The 1,048-nt window shown below is 27.4% G+C and overlaps 1 protein-coding gene across 1 annotated transcript in view; it reads right to left on the bottom strand.

Annotated features, from left to right (window-relative positions):
• Positions 1-1,048, bottom strand: part of LOC106475175 (collagen alpha chain CG42342-like) — a gene marked incomplete at its 3' end in the record, with an annotated part of 27,532 nt that overhangs the window by 7,652 nt on the left and 18,832 nt on the right. Inside the window, exon 11 of the mRNA XM_022379359.1 lies at positions 439-492. Coding sequence (XP_022235067.1) covers positions 439-492 — 54 coding nt within the window. The remainder of the gene's footprint in view (positions 1-438; positions 493-1,048) is intronic.

Below are 1,048 nucleotides of genomic sequence, written 5' to 3'. Positions count from 1 at the left end.
CTTGTGACCACGCTGTGTATATATATATTATTTATTTAAGACAATTATTTTAAGTATATGTATATTCTTTATAATCACCTTGTATAATCTATCTACATGAAGAACATCACAATGTATTTTATTCAAAATTCCTGAGTTCCTATTTTTTACTCCAGGATTTAATATATTTCAGGTACTCGTTTAGATACTCATAAGCCTCTCTCCATGATAAGTTTCATTTTCCTGTAGTACGTTTTGAGCTTAAGAAACCAGTTTGTTCAATATAAGCTCACTTTAGAATAAACACACAAGAACAGTTGAAATTACAAAATAAATTAACTCTCAACACAAGAGTCAAAGAATAGATATAAAAAAAAACACTTTTTAAAATTGTCATTATGAAACTGTACTGCATTAATCATAAAAAATTTAAGTTGTTGTAAAAAAATCTTAACCTACCGGCAACCCTGGTTCACCCTTCTCCCCTGGGCTGCCTCTTTCACCTTGTTCACCCTATTGTTAAAATAAAAAGCTCTTCTAGACAGTGTTAGTAAATCAGTAATTTTTTTAAAAGTGTAATGTTAGACTTCTTATTGTTGTTTTGTGGACCAATAAAATTTTAAGAAAACATTATGCTCAGCTAAGTACGGTGTTTGGTTTAATATTGATTCTTTAACTGCTTTAAATAATTATCACGTGAGAAAACTCTTGCAAACAATAATTTTACTGATTTCTAGTACATTAATTCTTTTGTTTTATTTTACTTTCATTTTACTGAAACTGATATCAGTTATTCTAGATATTGTTCATATTGTACTTTCATTTTGCAGAAAGTGATATCAGTTGTTCTAGATATTGTTCATATTGTACTTTCATTTTACTGAAACTGATATCAGTTATTCTAGTTATTGTTCATATTGTACTTTCATTTTGCAGAAAGTGATATCAGTTGTTCTAGATATTGTTAATATTGTACTTTCATTTTACTGAAACTGATATCAGTTATTCTAGATATTGTTAATATTGTACTTTCATTTTACTGAAACTGATATCAGTTATTCTAGATATT

Source organism: Limulus polyphemus, unplaced genomic scaffold, assembly GCF_000517525.1.
Source record: "Limulus polyphemus unplaced genomic scaffold, Limulus_polyphemus-2.1.2 Scaffold8181, whole genome shotgun sequence".
In the NCBI taxonomy this organism is placed as follows: Eukaryota; Metazoa; Arthropoda; class Merostomata; order Xiphosura; family Limulidae; genus Limulus; species Limulus polyphemus.
Note: the sequence above shows the minus strand (reverse complement) of the source record. Positions and strands in the feature narration are given on the sequence as shown.